At 42.4% G+C, this 17221-nt stretch overlaps 1 protein-coding gene across 1 annotated transcript in view; it reads left to right on the top strand.

The window, feature by feature from the left end:
- LOC119791431 (aryl hydrocarbon receptor-like) overlaps positions 1–17221 on the top strand; it is an 80973-nt gene that overhangs the window by 60708 nt on the left and 3044 nt on the right. Inside the window, exons 3-10 of the mRNA XM_038297504.1 lie at positions 6615–6781; positions 6857–6946; positions 11442–11556; positions 12086–12225; positions 12313–12515; positions 12623–12732; positions 15259–15400; positions 15479–16931. Of these exons, the coding sequence (XP_038153432.1) occupies positions 6615–6781; positions 6857–6946; positions 11442–11556; positions 12086–12225; positions 12313–12515; positions 12623–12732; positions 15259–15400; positions 15479–16931 (2420 nt within the window). The remainder of the gene's footprint in view (positions 1–6614; positions 6782–6856; positions 6947–11441; positions 11557–12085; positions 12226–12312; positions 12516–12622; positions 12733–15258; positions 15401–15478; positions 16932–17221) is intronic.

Genomic DNA, 17221 nt, shown 5'->3' with positions numbered 1-17221 from the left:
TCACGAGCCATGCAAGAGCCATTGAATGGGATGGTTAAATTGTGGTGTATGGGAATGAAGCATGAGTGAAACTTACGCCAGCGGGGGGATTTCTTTGGATTTCTCTAAATGTCAGAGTATAGATCCGAACACACAGCCCAGAGGAACTCCACTTTTAAAGGTACACTATGCAACCGGTGTTGATTTTCCAGTGAGGCTCCCCCCAGAGGGCGAAAGTAAAAGTGCACTGTCGTAAATATGCTCAGCTGTTCTCCTGGTTTCTCCGTCAAGCCAGGCGCGGTTGTTTTGAGCTTAGCAGCGAATGACTAATGCTGCGTTCACACTGGATGTAGCTGGTGCGACAGAAGCAGCGAGTTTACATGCAAAGGTCCCGCAGCGCGTTTTGAGCTGCAGGCGCTGCACGTCTGAGCGGCTGCAGCAGCGCGTCGGGTGCGTTTAATGCAGGGAGAGAGACACAGCGCTGATGATCACTGCTCTTAAACAGTTTATTGACGCCTAAATTAACTTAAAAGGCAGAAATCTGCCGGCAGAATATGCAGTTTGGATTATTTAGATGAAAAACACCTACCAGCTGCCGCGGTGAACCGCTGCTGATGAAGGGATCCATACTGTCGGCGCATCCCTGGTATGTGGGGGTCTGAGCGGCTCCGACAGAAAAAATATTGAAGGCAGGATAATAATCTGGATGAACTGACTGCACTGATTACGTTTTCAGGTGTATTTTCTCACTTAAAAACATATTAAAACTACTTTATTCCCACTGATCACAGCAAATATAGCTGCAAGGCAGAGAAAGGATAGTGAAGCTCCGCCCAATGCGCCTCAGACACACTTTTGCAGCCAGAGCAGCAAAACTGCTTCAGCCGCGCGTCAGTACTAACTGGTACAAGCAGCAAAAATGAAGCAGCAGATGCGATTTTGCTGCTTTTGCTGCGTGAACGTAGCATAACTGCACAAAGATTGCCACTGTGCTTGCAACGAGAATGCTTTTAACTGGGGGGTGTAGCAGTTCTCGCCGTAAAGCAAGACTGACTCTCACGAGACTTCTGAGCCTGTGGGTGCGGGTCGGTGCTCCTGCAGTTGCAAGTGCGGTATTTCCCCCACAGACCACCAGGGCGGCCGAGAATACCTTTGTTCAACCTGAAATGACTCATTTAGTCATCCATAACGTTATGGAACACATTAATTAACTGAAAAATGTTGCATAGTGTCCCTTTAATAAGGGCTAAAGGACAGTGAAAACAACTACTATGTTATGATGCATTCATTTAGCAAATAACACAAATTAGGTTTCAGGTGATATAACTAGCTAGTGGTTTCTTAGAATATTTTGTTTTATTCTCTCTCTGCTGTATGTAAAACATCAAATGTTTTGAAATTGACACTTCGGAAAGTAAATAACCCAGAAGAACTTCATTAATATAGACTTTCTACCTTTGTAAATTAAATTTAAGTTATTGAAATAAGCCCATATTAGTTCATCTTTATATCCTGAAAATAAAGTTTCTGTTGTCAACTTCATAATTTCTCTAGTGTTTAATTTCAAGTCATCCTTTTCAGTCATTATACCTGGAAAATAATTGATTTTCTTTTGCATAAATTACTCAAATGAAGAAAAAAAAACCCATCCAAATGTAAATCGTTTTGATGTTGCATCAAGTGACAGTGGTAACTGTTCATCAGCAGCCCTGGTTAAAGCTGTGAAATCTCTGGAAATCTCCCTGATTCTGTTGCATCTGAGTCAATCAGTCCTGCGTAAATCAACACATAAAACAAGCCTGTACTCAGCAGCGGCGGTATAATGCTGCTGCTGCAGGCGGAAGGCCTGAAGGGAAAGAGCGTCCAATCGATTGTTGCTCTTGAGTCTTGGCATAAATTGAGTTTAATGGCGTGCAGAGCGTGTCATGGGAGCAGTAAAACATTTCAGAGGAAACTCCCTGAGAGTGGAGGCAGAGCAGAGGAGGATGGGATTAAAGGAAAAGGGTTTTTACATGAACGATGCATGTTGTCACTCCAAAGGAAATCTGAGTGCTTGAATCCGTCATGATTAGGTTAGGGAGACATTTATGGTTCTGACTTGTTTGGGTGTGAGAGCCGGTGTTTGTGGGTGGTCGTCCGCCGTTCGTCATGTATGAAAGACGGCGTTGGGCTCTGGGAATGTGCAGCTCCATTAAGCAGAGTAAATGAAACATGCTGCCGTGTAAATCATCCTAAGGAGTGTCACAGATTCTGTCCTCCTTACAGGCGGATTTATGTCCCTAATGGGTCTCTGTCTTGGTTCCTGTGGCTGCTTTGGTATTTTCCTTTGTTTCAGAATTTTAAAATGAATCCCTCTCTAAAGTTTTGTTGTTTTTTTTAGATCAGAAAGTTTTGTAAGCGGTCAGGTTTCACAAATGCGGATTCTTTTGTATGAAATTTGAAAGTTGGCTTCTGCAGCAGGAAACTCCCCGTTACACTGCAAGGAGATTTACTGAGGGATTCTGGTACATTTCCCTCCTCTGTTCTTTTGGACCATCTGGTTCTGTTGTTCCTGCCTTTGTAGAAGGCGAATATTACATTGGCTTGGATTACTGGAGCCCTGTGCTCTTTCTGCGCAGTCAACCCCATCAGCGGGAAAGAGTGGGGAAATGACTTTAGTTTTCTGTCCTCATCCAGTAATTTAACCGTCCATAGATGCAGCCCAGCTTGGTTTACAGACTGGAAGCAGAGGGAAATCCAGACTTCTCCTTCCAAATGATTTAATCACTGTATTTAAAGAAAAAATATTAATTTGGTTTAACTCAAACAAGAAGTATCAAGGTTGAGTTATAGGGTTCGACAGAACAACTATTTGGAGATTTGTGCCAATGCTGACTTTGGAACGACTTCTCACTGCAGGTCCGGTTTAGATACCAGGTCTGCTCGGGGCCCTGCCCCTGCTGATGACATCATAATACGGCAAAAAACCACTGGGTCAAACTATTGCTCTTTTTCTTACCCTCTTCAGGAGTCTCAACTTATTATTAGTGTTGCATCGATACCAGTATCGGACAGCGCCCCGATCCAGCACTAAAATGATGGTATTGGCGAGTACCAACAAATAGGGCACCGATACCATTTTGAAAGCCATAAGTTTATTCAACTATTGTCACCCATTCCAGGTAGGCAATAAGAAGTTCTACTGGATTCACTTTGTATTAGTCTTTTTCCTGCTTCATAAAGGTAGGCAGCAGCTTGACAAAGCCATGATGGCAATTATTTTACATCCAAGTAGTATGCAGTTCTTCATATGTACAAACACACACATTAATTTCAAACAGATGGTATCAGCCAATATTGCACAGCCAGGTATCGGGGCCAAAACATGGCATCGGCGCAACCCTAGTCATTATTACCTATATTTGCTATGATTCTATGTTTCTTTGGCCATTTTAAAATAGCCGAAAGTAGAAAACAATCACTCTTGAAGGAAAGTACAGCAGTCTAGGGTAGACTGAGTTCTGCCATTTAACAAAGAGACACAAAAGGTCTCATTGCTTCTTCTTATTCTTTTAACTTGTCATTATGTTACAAAGTTCTGACCAAGAAATGCAGAAAACCGAACAGAGAGTCCAGGTAAAAGGTTTAACGGGTTTTATTGAAGAAGTAAACAGAGGGAGAAGTGGTTCTCTGAACACTGCTCAACCGGAACTGCAAAGTGAGGGAAGGACACAGAGGTTAGTTCAGGCTCAGTGGGGAATTTGATTCGTGAAACTTGGAGAAGAGGTTTTGGTTGCCGACTCACGTTTCCAGAGAAGTTGTTGTGTTCTTGATTCCTGACTGTGTGCTGTGGTTCCAGTGTTTGTCTGATTCAGTGGAGGGCGGAACAGGTTTTACCCAGAATGTGGTTGATAGTTTGAGAACGGAGATACTGACTGCCACTCAGATTTCGTGTCGTAGTGGAGAATAATCCCTTTCTCAGTGTGAAGCTCAAACGATCTCTTGGGGAAAGTGGATTCAAACCTCCTGTTTGAACCCCAGCTCAGTTTGAAGCTCAGTTGATCCTTCCAGGGAGAGAAGGTCCGAGAGATCCAGTTGCAGGACGACTTCCTGCCAAGAGGCAAAGACAAAACAAAGTTAAACTCAGGTTTACAAAAAAAAACTCAGCTTGACTCAGCAAACTCAGCTTGACTAGAGTACCCTAAACTGGCAAACACTCTGGCGTCGAAGTAGTGGCAATCAGCAGCTTAAGAACACTCCGTTAACGAGGAAACCATCTGCAGGTGTGTGAGGAGGCGGACCTTAACCAGGCGCCTCCTGGTGGATGAAGGGAGACAAACACAGAAAACAGAGACACAAAACAGGAGTCCTGATATAACTAAGATCTGAGGCAGGGGAAGACAATTGGAAAATCATAAAAAAAAAATGACTTTTGTGGAGATTTTAGAAAAAGAAAACGAGAGTTCTTCTTGTTGATGAGACGTTAAAAGAAGTGTAGCTTAATATGGGTAACTGTCCAAGCTAAAAGATGCTAACCTGTTAGCTACTGAGCACAGCTGGCAACAACCCTGCCTAGCTCTCCCCCTTTATACCACGGTCTTGCGGTTACTTTGTTCACTATAAGCATAGTTTTTAAAGGAATAGTACACCCAAAACATGATTAGCCTTCATTTTCTACTCACCCCCATGCTGAACAAAACTCTGGAGTACTTTTTTGATATCTCAAATGCATCTGGAGATCTGGGAGGCTTCTTGCTGTCTGCTGACATTCAAATAATGGAGGTCTATGGTGCCCGAGACAGAAAGGTCCATAAAAGTCCACAAAAACGTGTCAATATTCCTCCATACTGCTCGTCCAATGTAATCCAAGTGTCCTGAGTGGATAGCATCCAGAATTTACTCGAAACGAAGTCATTTAGAACGTTTTAGAGCCTAAACAGTAGTGTATAGGATTTCCTAATAGCGCCCCCATGCGCGCTCACGATTCTACGGAAGCCGGCAGACCAAACCGGAAGAAAGTGCGCATTGAGCGTCTGCTCTGCCGATAATGCAAGCGTAGAAGAAGAAATGTGCTGTTTACCTGTGCAAAGAAAGAAACAACGAAAGAAAAATGTCTGAGGACTTCAGTGTTGAGGAAGAGCATGAGTTCTTTGCCGAGCTGAATGCGCACTTTCATCTGGTTTGGTCTGCATGGGGGTGAGTAGAAAATGAAGGCTAATCATGTTTTGGGTGTACTATTCCTTTAAGCTTTGTTATTTATCTGGTAAAACTTCATTGGTGATTAGAAATGCAGATGCTCTCGACTCGGCACACGGACGCTGCATTATGTTATCATCATTTTCCGGGCAACCACGTTGTTTTAAAGACATCAGGGCTACAGATGGCCGACCAGATCCGACCAACCGAGCAGATCTGGTACCGGATCCTACGGATCAAATGATCTTCTACCTCTTATTTGTCCCTTTTAAGGCCAAGCTGCTGAGTCATGTAAGAACCAAAACCCTCAGAGCTGAATCACTGTTTGCCATCGGGATTCCCCGCCTTTCTCGGCAGCATGGGTTTGGCCTTAGCTCCAGTCTTTTCACCTCAGAAACAGACAGGAAAACAGGCCAGAGATTAACCTTCAAGCAGAGTCACTGCGTGAAACTAGAAATATTTTTCTAACTTTTGATTGAACCCAACATGTATTGTCTCCTGGGTTCACCTGCTTTGCATTGGGCATTAGGTCATTTTATTGAAACTGTAACTCTGAAAGCAGAGGAACCACGTTAGATGTTTCTGTCCAATTTTCCTCAATTTCTCACAAACTATTTAAATGTCAAAAAAACAGGGACGCAAATAAGACGTGTTTCCACGTGGCTGAGTTATGGAGCTGAGCTTCTGGGTCATTTGGAACCCGTCTAACGTGGTGAAAACCTGACATTCCTTTGGAGTTTTAAAGCTTCGGTGTGATGCATTTCCTGCTTCACAGTTGGAGCATGTCAAATATAATCTCTGTACGGATGTTCTGGTTTTGTAGGACCGGTCCGTGTTGCTTTTTAAAGCAGTTATAATCTGTGGCTTTCCATCCAGAAACTTCTAAATTACACATTTCAGTCTTTCAGGGACGGTTTCCATCGGCGGCGATCTGCCTCTCGATCGATCGAGTGTCTCCGTCCGCCACTTCACACGAAGCCGTTCTCCCCCCCAGGCGTCCCCTAACCCTGTGCTTTCAGATCACAGTCCAGCGGGTAATTTTGTGGCTCCGCCTGTTATCCTCGTTTGGCCTCTAGCGAGGACGAGGGTTGGATTTCAAAGCCAGAGTACTTTCTGCAGAGAGCTTCCCTTCTTTTCTAATGTCATTGTTTTCTCTCGAATGATCAGAATTATGAGTGAACAGGCGGCTGGTGGTCGATCTAAGCCGGTCAGAACATCTGCTTCATGTCAGAGGATATTCTAAGGTGCTCTCAGTGACTGTTATTGAGTGGTTCTGTCAAAGTGATAAGAAGAGGAAGAGATGGAGGAAACGTCACGCTGCTCCACCCTGATACAAACACAGACAGATAAATGCTCTTCCTGTTTCAGAGTCGGTGCTTCATCATGTGAAAGTTCCGGTGATTAAATGTCAGAAATGTTCGGTTTTTCTCATCCTTTTTTTTGTTATTCTTCTCCTGCAGCCGTCGTGAAAGCCAGCCCGAACGGAACGAGCTGGACCGGCGACAGGGACCTGATGTTGGGAGGAAACAACCCCAGCGCTCAGACTAACTCGCACTCCACCTCCTTCTCCACCGTGGCGACCTCCATCGATGGAGTCAGCTTCTCCGAGGGAGACCTGCTGCTTCAGGTTTGGTTTTGATTCAGAGGAACGGAACCGATTGGAGGAGAACGGAAGCATCAAGGCTCTGTCTTCTCTCTGCAGGCGCTGAACGGCTTCGTGCTGGTGGTGACGGCCGAAGGTTACGTCTTCTACGCGTCCCCAACCATCCAGGACTTCCTCGGCTTCCACCAGGTAAAACGATAAACAGACCTCACCCATTTAATTAATGAGAAGAAGTCGGATGTGTCACCATTCCCATGATCTCCTCCCCGGGAGGCCCTGAGGGATACTTTCCAAATCATGTTTGGTTAGATTACACACACTTTGTCATCTATTGTCTTTTTTTATTGTTTGCATAAAGTAGAAGCAAAATAAAGCAAAACTGTCCACAATAAGCACAGAAGTTAGCATAAAACCATCAAAATGTGCAGATTTCATTAGCATCCCTTCAGCTCAGCGCACAGGGTCCCTGCCTGACTTACCACTGAAAGGACATTATGTGAGATTTGGACGCATTTTTAGGTAATCTTTCCGCCCACATGAAGCTTAAAGCAGACGTCACCAGATTTGGTCGAGGTTTTCTGCTTTGAGGCTCTAAGAAACCTCCTTGATCTTTAACTAGGCTGAAGCCAAGTACCGACTCACACACTGCTGTGTTTCTCTGTGGTTTCTGTTCCGCACGTCTCAGGTTTGAATGATTGAAACTACGTCTGACTTTAAAGTCTTTTCTGTTCACCTCCAGAGTTGGTTTTCTCTCCTCTTTCTTCAAACATAAGATAAGAGGAGTCTGTAAAATCCCTTTAGAGTTTGTCACCTGTGTGACACCTGCCTGGACTTCATGGTGAATCTCTATAGGTCACCGATTAGTGGACTGCGGTCCAGATCCGGACCCAACCTGATTTAAAACATTTATAAATTACCGCATATTGTCCGACGTTCAGTGTCTAACTTCACTTGCGCCGCTTCTCCTGTTAATACGCACTGGAAAAAATCTATATCTAGATAATTAATTTTTTCTTAAAATAAGTGCATTTGTCCTTGAATTGAGAAGGTAAAAGAGGAACAAGACAATTTGCATTTACAATAGGAAACACAATTGCATCGCTTTATTTCAAGTGCGTTTTATCTAAATATCTTATTTTAAGTGTACAATACTCATTCCATTGGCAAACTATCAAATTTACCTACTCAAATTAAGGGTAAATACACTTAATTCAAGATATTTTTACTTATTTCTAGATCGTTTTAAAGCCCTCCGGTTCGCCGGGACCAGGCTGCACGTGATACACATCAGCCAATGAGCTGCTGTCAGTCTGGGTTGCTGCTGCTGCTACTTTTAGACACTAGTCTAGTTGGGCGATGGGAAAGGAGAAGAAGATGAGAAAGAGAGCAGAGAAAGTGTGGACTGCTGGAAGAACTGCGGTGAACTGGTGAAAGAAAAGTGAAATGGTGCTCAAAGATGACCCTGGACATTTAGAGGATGTTTGGTTCAACCTGCTGCTGTGAAGCAGGATTCTCCATCATGAAGATAATAAGAAAAACATCTATCCAGGCTCAAAATGAGCACCTTGATATGTGCTTAAGAATTGCTTAGTCTCCATTAAACCCGGGTTTAAAGCCTAGCAGGGCAGCCTAAAGCCCACTGCCAACATTAAGACAGAAAAAAGGGAAAAAAAGGTCAGTTCAGGTGTTTTATAAAATATGAGAATCAGGGAATTGTCATTATACAAAACTGAACGATTGTTCTCTACTTCAAAAAACACTTTAGATTTTAAATGGAAAAATGCTCTATTTTTCCATATTTTTATACATAAAAATTCAAAGTATAACATTGATGGATAAAAACCTGCTTTCTACTTCAGTGTTAAATTCTGTTTAAAGTGACAGATTCTAAGTAAAAATGTCTCCGGACCTTTACTTGTTGATGATTATCTGCTCTATAGGAAACAAAATCATCATTTATACAGTGTGTGGTTTTGACCTTGTGGTTGATGTTGGGTTTTAAACTAAATATCGGAAATCAGCTGATGCACCGGTATGACTCACTGATCTGAAAGTCACTGCTTCTGTGACCAGCGGGTCACATGGAGCCGACTGATGCAGGAGTCTGCTACAGGAGAGATGCTGAAGTAAACATGTAGGTGGTATGGATGTTTTTCAATGTTTCTGAAACAAAAAAGAAACAAACTGTTATTTGCAATGGCTGCAGCCAGTATGTTTGAATCATTAAATATGTGCATACTAGTGGCGTTCCCCAAGGCTCCATCTAAGGGCCTTTTCCATTCAATATGTACATCCTCCCCTTGCTTACAGCAGAATAAACATATGTTACTGTTACTATGCAGACGACTCACTGCTCTATATTAACATATCATGATGTGTCTATGAACCCATTCCAGCTCTGCATAAGGAACATATTCTTCAGCTGAATCCAAATAAAACAAAAGTATTTCTGGACCAAACAAGGGTTCAGATGTTAGCATACAGCTCTATTTAAACCAGCTAGGAAGCAGCAATCGGGCCTTAACCCTGTAATGCCAAATGTATCATATTTGATACATACGGTTTCTGAAATGTTTTGCATCCGACACCTTTTGCATAATTTAATGGTAAAAACTTTGCTCAAAATCTTATTGTACACAATCAGATATACCTGATAACAGCCAGTAGAAGACTACACAAAAAATAATCTTGACTTATCGCATAGTAATAAATTATTAAAGGAATAGTACACCCAAATCATGATTAGCCTTCATTTTCTACTCACCCCCATGCTGAACAACACTCTGGAGTACTTTTTTGATATCTCAAATGCATCTGGAGATCTGGGAGGGTTCTTGCTGTCTGCTGACATTCAAATAATGGAGGTCCCCAGCACCCGAGACAGAAAGGTCCATAAAAGTCCACAAAAAACGTGTCAATATTCCTCCATACTGCTCGTCCAATGTATTCCAAGTGTCCTGAGTGGGTAGCGTCCATAATTTACTCGAAACGAAGTCATTTAGAATGTTTTTAGAGCATAAACAGTAGTGCATAGGATTTCCTGAAAGCGCGCGCCTGCGAGTTCAAGACGCTACGGAAGCCGGCAGACCAACCAGATGAAAGTGCGCATTCAGCGTCTGCTCTTGATAGAGCAAGCGTAGAAGAAGAAATGTGCTGTTTACCTGTGCAAAGAAAGAAACAACGAAAGAAAAATGTCTGAGGACTTCAGTGTTGAGGAAGAGCATGAGTTCTTTGCTGAGCTGAATGCGCACTTTCGTCCGGTTTGGTCTGCCGGCTTCCGTAGCGTCGTGAACGTGCTTTCAGGAAATCCTATACACTACTGTTTATGCTCTAAAAACATTCTAAATGACTTTGTTTCGAGTAAATTCTGGACGCTACCCACTCAGGACACTTGGAATACATTGGACGAGCAGTATGGAGGAATATTGACACGTTTTTTGTGGACTTTTATGGACCTTTCTTCCTCGGGCGCCATAGACCTCCATTATTTGAATGTCAGCAGACAGCAAGAAGCCTCCCAGATCTCCAGATGCATTTGAGATATCAACAAAGTACTCCAGAGTGTTGTTCAGCATGGGGGTGAGTAGAAAATGAAGGCTAATCATGTTTTGGGTGTACTATTCCTTTAATATCAAAAATGTATTTCTGTTTTTTCTTTTTACATATTTTGTTAAAAGGGCAAATAATGACTTCAAACCAAAAAAAGGTAATTTTCTGTTTTATTTTATTCTTGGATCGGGCTTTAAAGGGTTAAATCTGGGTGTAGTGCTGGACTAAGAGCTGAACCTTCACAAAGTCAGGAGCAAAGTCAGCCTGAAGAACATTTCCAGGATTCAAGGACTGGAGTGTCAGCAGGACCTTGAAAAAAGAATTCATGTGTTCATTTTTCTAAAAAGTGGATCAGAAAGCTGCGGCTGATCCAGAATGCTGTTGCCAGCGTCCTCACTAAAACTAAGAAAGTAGAGCACACGAGATCCGCTCAAAGATAAGAATTTAATATACTTCTTTTCATCTATAAATCGCTGGCTTCTTTCCTAAATGTATAAATGTCAGCATATCAACCACCTTTGATTGTTTAAAGTGAAACATGGTTAGCTTCAGTTTGTTGTCCTCCTTCATCTTCCTGCTGCCGTGTTCGTCTGTTTTCATCATATAAAGCCCTTTGATTTGACTCGCTCCTTAAACGTGTTACACAAACGAACCGCCTTGCCTTGAATCACGTATGAGTGCGTGAGAACTCTACATCTCTGTCGGCTCTGAACTCTTGACTCACTAATACATCCGTTTGAACCAGGGTTAAATGTGTCTGTAAGCTGGGGGGTGGGGGGAGCGTTTCCCGGGAGGGGGACACACACTCGCAGAACAACACAGAGTTTTCTGGCTGCTCGCTGATGCAGGAAGTCTGCAGCAGCTGCTAAAGCGGAGCAGCTGCTGCGGTGATTAGTCTCTGGCATTTTATAGAGCCGGTCTGAGGTCTGCTGAGGAGAAACGCTGCGAGGGAGAGGAGAGGAAAACGCCGGAGAACCTCCTTTCTGATGTTTAACAGGCGGCCTTTCAACGCCAGGGGGCGCCACACTTCCACAGAAACCTTTGGAGAGGAATAGAAATAAACATGTGACTTTTCAACAAGTCTTTTTAAAAAATTAGAGAAAGAAATGAGAGGAATTCTGTGGTTTCATTTCAGTCGGACGTGGTCCATCAGAGCGTGTTTGAGCTGATCCACGCAGACGACCGCGCTCTATTCAGACGCCAGCTTCACTTCTCCTTCAACCCCAATGTGGACGGCGCGGAGAATCCCAGTAAGTCTGTTGACTCTGAGCTGCAAACCTCCTCTTGTTTTCTTTGGGACTTTGAATTTCTACACACTTTTTGTTTGAAGCTTTTCTACTCTTGTGTTTTTGTTTCGTTTTTGCATCTGTTTTGTGTTTATTTTAAATGATCTGGGTTTTTTTCTGTTTTTCTGTTTTCTCTCTGCACATCTAACCAGACTTGTTTTTTTCTGTGTTGGCTTGGCTTTTAATTTGCTTGTTTTCTGTGTTTAATGTTTATAATCATGTTGATAGTTTAATCTGCATGTCGTATGTCAGTTTTATTTGTATTTGTTTAGTTCATGCGTTGCAGACGGCTGCTTCTCCATCTGTGTTTCTTTCCCTTTTCATTTTGAACTCTACTTATTATGCAGCAGCTGATTTCTATAGATTCCATTTCATCTTTATCAGCTTGTTTCCAACAGTCAAGATGCTTTAGAGAGGATGTCTGGTTTTCCTAAGGACTAAACAGTGGATCTAGTGTTTGTTTGGATCATCCTGACTCTGATGTTTCCTCTAGATGAGCAGAACAGCGCTGAGATCAGCACCAACGTGGTGGCCTACGATCTGCAGACCATCCCTCCTGAAAACTCTTCTTTCCTGGAGAGAAACTTCTGCTGCCGTTTCCGCTGCCTCCTCGATAACTCCTCTGGATTCCTGGTAACTCAAACGCTTTCCTCCCCTTTTTTTTGTTGGAGCAACAGCGGAAAACGTCGGTCAGTCTGAGCTCTTTCCGTTCATCTTCAGGCCCTGAACTTCCGCGGCCGCCTGAAGTTCCTCCACGGTCAGAACCGGGTGTCGGAGAACGGCGCGCTGGTCCCCCCGCAGCTGGCTCTGTTCGCCATCGCCACTCCGCTGCAGCAGCCGTCCATCCTGGAGATCCGCACCAAGACGCTGATCTTCCAGACCAAACACAAGCTGGACTTCACGCCCATCGGCATCGACGGCAGGTACGAGTCTCTGCTGGGGGAACGCTTCGGAGAATGAGCAAAATCTGCTTCTGATTGGGTTTGTAGAAAACATCTGATGTTGATCTGAGGTGCGTTTGTGTCCACAGAGGAAAGATCATTCTGGGTTACAACGAGGTGGAGATCAGCATGAAAGGGTCCGGCTACAGCTTCCTCCACGCTGCTGACATGATGTACTGCGCCGACAAGCACTTGAGAAGTACCTCCCTCTATTCTTACCTACTCATTCATTGCATATCGTCCCTTCCTCATCCAGTAACAGATCCTCTGTTAGTCAACTGTCCTCGAAGGAAAGTTAAAGTCCAGATGTTCCTCTGCAGGGACAATATCCTGCAAATCATTCAGATGTCCTCAGATATGTCAATAATAATTTAGAGGACTTTTAACCAGATGTAACCAGATGTTTGCATGATTTCTAAGCCATAACAAGGCTTTTGTTGGGCGACTCTATAAAGCCTGGAACTCAAATGGTTGAAGTGAGAAATCTTTCCTGATGGGAAGCAAAACATCTTCAGTCTTGGAAAACAAAGTCCAGTGGTTTGTTTTTAACTTTTTTTTGGAACTAGACATAAAGAACAATAATATCTAATGATATAAATAAAACTATTGGTATCTATTATTAGATATTAACTAATATAGAAAATTATGCATCGTGATTCAAACTAATAGTTATACATCCTGTTAGATAGTTAGTTTTAACATAAATGATGAATGGAATGGAATAAAATGGAATGGAAAAGAACAGAATAGAATAGAATAGAATAGAATGGAAAACAATGGAATTGGATAGAATGGAAAAAAATAGAATAGATTGGAATAAAATAGAATGTAATGGGATAGAATAGAATGAAATAGAATAGAATAGAATAGAATGGAAAACAATAGAATTGGATAGAATGGAAAAAAATAGAATAGATTGGAATAAAATAGAATAGATTGGAATAAAATAGAATGAAATAGAATAGAATGGAATAGAATAGAATAGAATGGAAAACAATAGAATTGGATAGAATGGAAAAAAATAGAATAGATAGGAATAAAATAGAATGTAATGGGATAGAATGTAATGGGATAGAATAGAATGAAATAGAATAGAATGGAATAGAATAGAATAGAATGGAAAACAATAGAATTGGATAGAATGGAAAAGAATAGAATGGAATGGAATAAAATAGAATGTAATGGGATAGAATAGAATAGAATGGAATAGAATAGAATGCAAAAACAATAGAATTGGATAGAATGGAAAAAAATAGAATAGATTGGAATAAAATAGAATAGATTGGAATAAAATAGAATGAAATGGAATAGAATGGAATAGAATAGAATAGAATGTAATGGGATAGAATAGAATGAAATAGAATACAATGGAATAGAATAGAATGTAATGGGATAGAATAGAATGAAATAGAATAGAATGGAATAGAATAGAATAGAATGGAAAACAATAGAATTGGATAGAATGGAAAAAAATAGAATAGATTGGAATAAAATAGAATGAAATAGAATAGAATGGAAAACAATAGAATAGAATGGAAAACAATAGAATTGGATAGAATGGAAAAAAATAGAATAGATAGGAATAAAATAGAATGTAATGGGATAGAATGTAATGGGATAGAATAGAATGAAATAGAATAGAATGGAATAGAATAGAATGGAAAACAATAGAATTGGATAGAATGGAAAAGAATAGAATGGAATGGAATAAAATAGAATGTAATGGGATAGAATAGAATAGAATGTAATGGAAAACAATAGAGTTGGATAGAATGGAAAAAAATAGAATAGATTGGAATAAAATAGAATGTAATGCGATAGAATAGAATGAAATAGAATAGAATGGAATAGAATAGAATAGAATGGAAAACAATAGAATTGGATAGAATGGAAAAAAATAGAATAGATAGGAATAAAATAAAATAGAATGTAATGGGATAGAATAGAATAGAATAGAATAGAATAGAATAGAATAGAATAGAATAGAATAGAATAGAATGTAATGGGATAGAATAGAATGAAATAGAATACAATGGAATAGAATAGAATGTAATGGGATAGAATAGAATGAAATAGAATAGAATGGAATAGAATAGAATGGAAAACAATAGAATTGGATAGAATGGAAAAGAATAGAATGGAATAGAATAGAATGTATTGGAAAACAATAGAGTTGGATAGAATGGAAAAAAATAGAATAGAATGGAAAACAATAGAGTTTGATAGAATGGAAAAAAATAGAATAGAATAAAATAGATTGGAACATAATAGAATGGAATAGAATAGAAGGGAATAGAATAGAATAGATTGATCTTTCCTGAAAATTTAGGTGCATCAAAGCAAGTTTATAAATAGCAGCAAACAGGAAAACAGTCAGAAAATCTAGAATTAAAAACCAGAATACTGTTAAATAATGGAGAGTCTCACATCTCTCATGGAAATAATGTGTTTTTTTTTTTTTGCCAAAGTGGTGTAATTAGATGAAATGAAATTTGCAGCTCAGTCGGGTAATTTAAATCATCAAGACTTTCATCGCTCTCCGTACCTCAGAGAAAGAAGCAGGATGGTTGGTGGAAACCAGTGCAAACAGCAGCACTGGTTGTAGCTGCTGGGAGGAGGGATCTGCGATGGCGCTACTTTGTGTGCTTCTCTATAAAAACAGAGAAATAAAGAGGTGGTGACTGTTCTTTGGAGCTGAAAGATGAATCCTCCTTGTCTTCCCCAGTGCTGAGAACTGGAGAAACTGGTTTCTGCTTCTTCAGACTGCTGGCCAAAGATCGGCGGTGGGTGTGGGTCCAGTCCAACGCCCGGCTGGTCTATAAGGATGGGAGACCAGAATTCATTGTGGCCCGACAGAGAGCTTTGACGTGAGTCTGTCTGGTTGAGCTGATGGCGTTCTGAACCAATGACCAGCTGCTTTTTAAACAGCTCTGTTTGCTCTGCAGGAATGTGGAAGGAGAGGAGCAGCTCCGCCTCCGCCAGCTACAGATGCCGTTCAACTTTGCCACCGGAGAGGCTCAGCTCTACGAACTGCCTCTCAGCCTCGAGGTTTCAGACCTCTGCTCCGCTCCCAAGCAGCGGAAGCTTGATGATGAATCCAGTAACTCTCACTCCTTACTGGGCTGCTTGATGAACCAGGATCATTCTATTTACTGCCAGCATGAAAAACCCAACAGCATCAACCAGCTGAGCGACGTGGCCTTCCAGGACACCCACGCCACGCCCAGAGAGGTCAAACCCAAGCCTCCTGTGGAGGATCCGCTGTTGAAGTTAGACCCCACCGTTCAGGACATGGTGGAGACCCTGGAGCAGATCTTTGGGGATGCTGACGTCATCGGGGCGGTGGACGTGGGGCCGGAGGAGCTGCAGAGCTGGGAGAACTCTCTGATCAACTTCACCACCAACAACGAGGTGTTCAAAGAGGACCTGAATGACATCCTGCGCAGCGACATCCTCTCCTACGTGGCAGAGCAGCTCCAGAAGGAGGGGGGGTTGATGTTTCCAGGTCAGCTGGACAAACCCTCTGCTGCCGAGCTCCAGAACCCCGACCTCAGCTGGCCCTTTCTGGCCCAGAACCAGCTGACTCCCAACGGAGGGGAGGTGCTGGTGGAACAGCCGCCTCCTCTCTCTGGAACCATGAAGCTGAGCCACCTGGACTTTCCTCCCATGAGTTCTCCTGGAGGAAACGTCCTGCAGCCACAGCTTCCATCTTCCCTCAAGCTGAGCAGCTCCACAAACCAGATGTTCAACCCTTCATGTCGCCAAACCCACAGTCAGCAGAGTGTTTTCAAAACCAGTCCCACAGACTTAGCTAGTCAGCTCAACGCTAACCAAACCCCAGCGCAGCTGGGAGGGCCCGTCCCCGACCCAAACGCAGGAGGAACCCTAAACCCAATGTTTCTCTTCATGGGAAACCAGTGCAACGGCGCCAACACGCATCGGAACTTTATGGAGCCGTACGCCCCAGAAGTTTCAACCAAACCCAGTCTTTCCGCAGATCCCTCCTCCAGCCGGTACACTCTGCGGGCGCTGAACGGCCAGCAGCAGCGGTCAGGCCTCTCTGTCAATCAAATATCAGGATTTCAAACGAGTCCCACCATCCAGAACGCGTTCAGAACTCCAGAGACGCTTCAGTTTCCTGAACAACTGGACTGCATGTTCCGGAAAGCCGCTGCTCCCAATCTCCCTAATGGAATCCATCCCGGTCAGACGGCGACGGACGCCTTCCAGATCCCCGCCAAGACGTCCTGCTACTACCAGGCTCTTCCTCAAGGCGGCCCTGTGGCGGTTCCCCCGACTCCGGAAGAGGCGGTGATGTCTTACCAAATGGCTGCGGGGGTTAAGACCAATGGTCTGATGATGCAGCAACCCTTCCTGCACTTCACTGAAAACACACAGGTTGGACATTATTATTGTTTCCTTTAAAGTTCAGCTCGTTTATTTTTACCCTAATATTCATATTAGTTCAATTTTGATCATTTTTACGCTCTGCTGAAACAGGTGTCAAGTAACAAAGTACAAATACTTGGTTACTGTACTTAAGTACAATTTTTAGGTTTCTAAACTTTACTCATTACTTATTTTTCTTCCTACTTCTTCTACTCATTACATTTTCACACAAGTATCTGGACTTTCTATTCCTTACATTTTTAAAACAAACGTTAACGTCCACATCTAGTGAAAACTAG

Source organism: Cyprinodon tularosa, unplaced genomic scaffold, assembly GCF_016077235.1.
Source record: "Cyprinodon tularosa strain WSP-4 unplaced genomic scaffold, ASM1607723v1 ctg39, whole genome shotgun sequence".
In the NCBI taxonomy this organism is placed as follows: domain Eukaryota; kingdom Metazoa; phylum Chordata; class Actinopteri; order Cyprinodontiformes; family Cyprinodontidae; genus Cyprinodon; species Cyprinodon tularosa.
This window is presented reverse-complemented; position numbering and strand designations above follow the sequence as displayed.